Raw genomic sequence first — 2,094 nt, 5'->3', positions numbered from 1 at the left:
TGTGTTATTCTCAAATTACACCACCCTGTCTAATAAATTATATTATCATTGTAAGTATAGTAATAAATCGGTGTAAATATAACTACGAGACACTAAATGTATAGAAAAAATTAGTTATTAGGAGGGACTAAAAAAAACGGTCGTGGCACATCCTTACGTGACGGGAAGCATCTTCCACGCTCCATTCTAGAGCGCATAAAGTAGCTCGCTACAGGTCACACATATCCAACAAACCTACCAACCCACCCCTGATTCCACCAATCAAGGGGAGTGGAGCTAGCTACTCTTCCTATTTCGTTTATATATATATATATATATATATATATATATATATATATATATATATATATATAAATTATAAATTCTCCGTACACACATCACTGATCACCTCTGAATTTGGATCATGTCGCTGAATTAACAACAGCCAGAGCATCGATGATAGCGCTGTTAGTAGTAGGAAGAGTAGTTCACCGATCCCAAGCCGCGAATCTAACACCGGCATGCACCCCTATATAAACCACACGAAAAGCTACCCACAATCCACAGCCAAAGCAGCTCAAAGCACAAACAAACAAGAAACAACACACACGTGCACAGGTGACAGGATCACAGTTTACAGGACACAAAAAAAGGAGTTCGAGTTCCCGCAATGGCCTCATCGCGAGCAAGCAGCAGCTTGGCGCTGGCCGTCGTCCCCCTGGCCGCGCTCCTCCTCCTGGCCGGCCCCGGCGCGGCGCAGTCCTCCTCGGCGCCGGCGCCGGCGTCGGGGTCGGGCAGCTGCTTGACGGAGATGGTGAGCCTGTACCCGTGCCTGGGCTACATATCTGGCAATAGCACGTCGCCCAGGGCGTCGTGCTGCTCCGCGCTGTCCAGCGTGGTGGCGTCCAACCCGCGGTGCCTGTGCACGGTGCTCGGCGGCGGCGCCTCCTCGCTCGGCGTCACCGTCAACAGCACGCGCGCGCTCGAGCTCCCCGGCGCATGCAACGTCAAGACGCCGCCGCCCAGCGAGTGCAAGTGTACGTATATAGATGCTCGGCCGCGCGCCGCCTTGCGCTCCTTGCGATTGATCTCTCTTTGTCATTATTGCCATGGTTGATTCAACGGCGAGCGACTTTGTCTTGCAGCCGTCGGGGTACCCGTGCCATCGTCGCCGACATCGCTGGCCACCACACCATCGTCCACAACTCCGGCGAGCACAGCGGCGGCGGCGTCCGTGCCAGCTGCTCCCGCTGGTACGTGTATCTCTACTGTACAGTGCTGAGTCGTAGTTGTACAAAAATTGTACATGCAACAGATACGTACGAGTGAATTGTACATTATTTGTTATAAGAGTGGTATATGAGTGTGAGGCGGATACGTATAAATGTATAAATTATAATACAAGTCATTGACTCTCTGTTCAAAAATTGTACGGCAGGAAGTAGCAGATGTGTTAGGTGAGCTAATAACTAACGTGTTACGTGTGTGGCTCCTTGTCCCTTGATGCACGCAGCAGCTGGAACCGGGACGAAGGTGACCCAGACCGCGGAATCCTCCGGCGGGAGCACCACCGGCGGCAAGGCCGCCACGTCGGTTTTTCCCGTCGCCGTCGTCGTGCTCTCGGCAGCAGTTGCGCTGCTCCATGCTTGATTTCTGGATGTGTGCTTTGTCAGACTATACATGTATCTATTGCATCTTTGTTTTGGTGTCTTTGCTGAGTGTATTTTAACTACGCCATGCGCTGTGTACAGAGAGTTATATGTATTCACAATTATTGTTTCGGTAATCAGGTTTATGTATGCATGTATTGTTTTCTTTTGTTCTACCTCATCAACCAAGTTTTCCTCGGTGCAAAATATAGTCCATTAGAAAATAAAAGAAAATTCTTCATGGTGGAAAAATAATAACGATACCATTACAGGATCATAATGCATCAAACTTATCTACTGCAACCAACAATGACATTACTACGCCATTTGACTACTACCAAGGCCTATCAGTGAAGACCAGTGAGGGTCTGAGGCTTTCTAGTTTCTAGTTCGGTAATGCTATGACTCCGCGTCAGATAATTATAAGCCTGTTCGTTTGGCTGTGGCTTATCGTAAACGATCGTAA

At 48.8% G+C, this 2,094-nt stretch overlaps 1 protein-coding gene across 1 annotated transcript; it reads left to right on the top strand.

The window, feature by feature from the left end:
* The first annotated feature begins 560 nt into the window (after positions 1 to 560).
* Positions 561 to 1,756, top strand: LOC136544778 (non-specific lipid transfer protein GPI-anchored 5-like). The gene is made up of 3 exons (XM_066536836.1): positions 561 to 1,016; positions 1,125 to 1,232; positions 1,493 to 1,756. The coding sequence occupies exons 1-3, from the start codon at positions 650 to 652 to the stop codon at positions 1,627 to 1,629; spliced, it is 612 nt and encodes a 203-aa protein (XP_066392933.1). The 5' UTR covers positions 561 to 649; the 3' UTR covers positions 1,630 to 1,756.
* The last annotated feature ends 338 nt before the right edge of the window (positions 1,757 to 2,094 follow it).

The sequence above is a fragment of the Miscanthus floridulus genome, chromosome 3, assembly GCF_019320115.1.
Source record: "Miscanthus floridulus cultivar M001 chromosome 3, ASM1932011v1, whole genome shotgun sequence".
Lineage (NCBI taxonomy): Eukaryota > Viridiplantae > Streptophyta > Magnoliopsida > Poales > Poaceae > Miscanthus > Miscanthus floridulus.
This window is presented reverse-complemented; position numbering and strand designations above follow the sequence as displayed.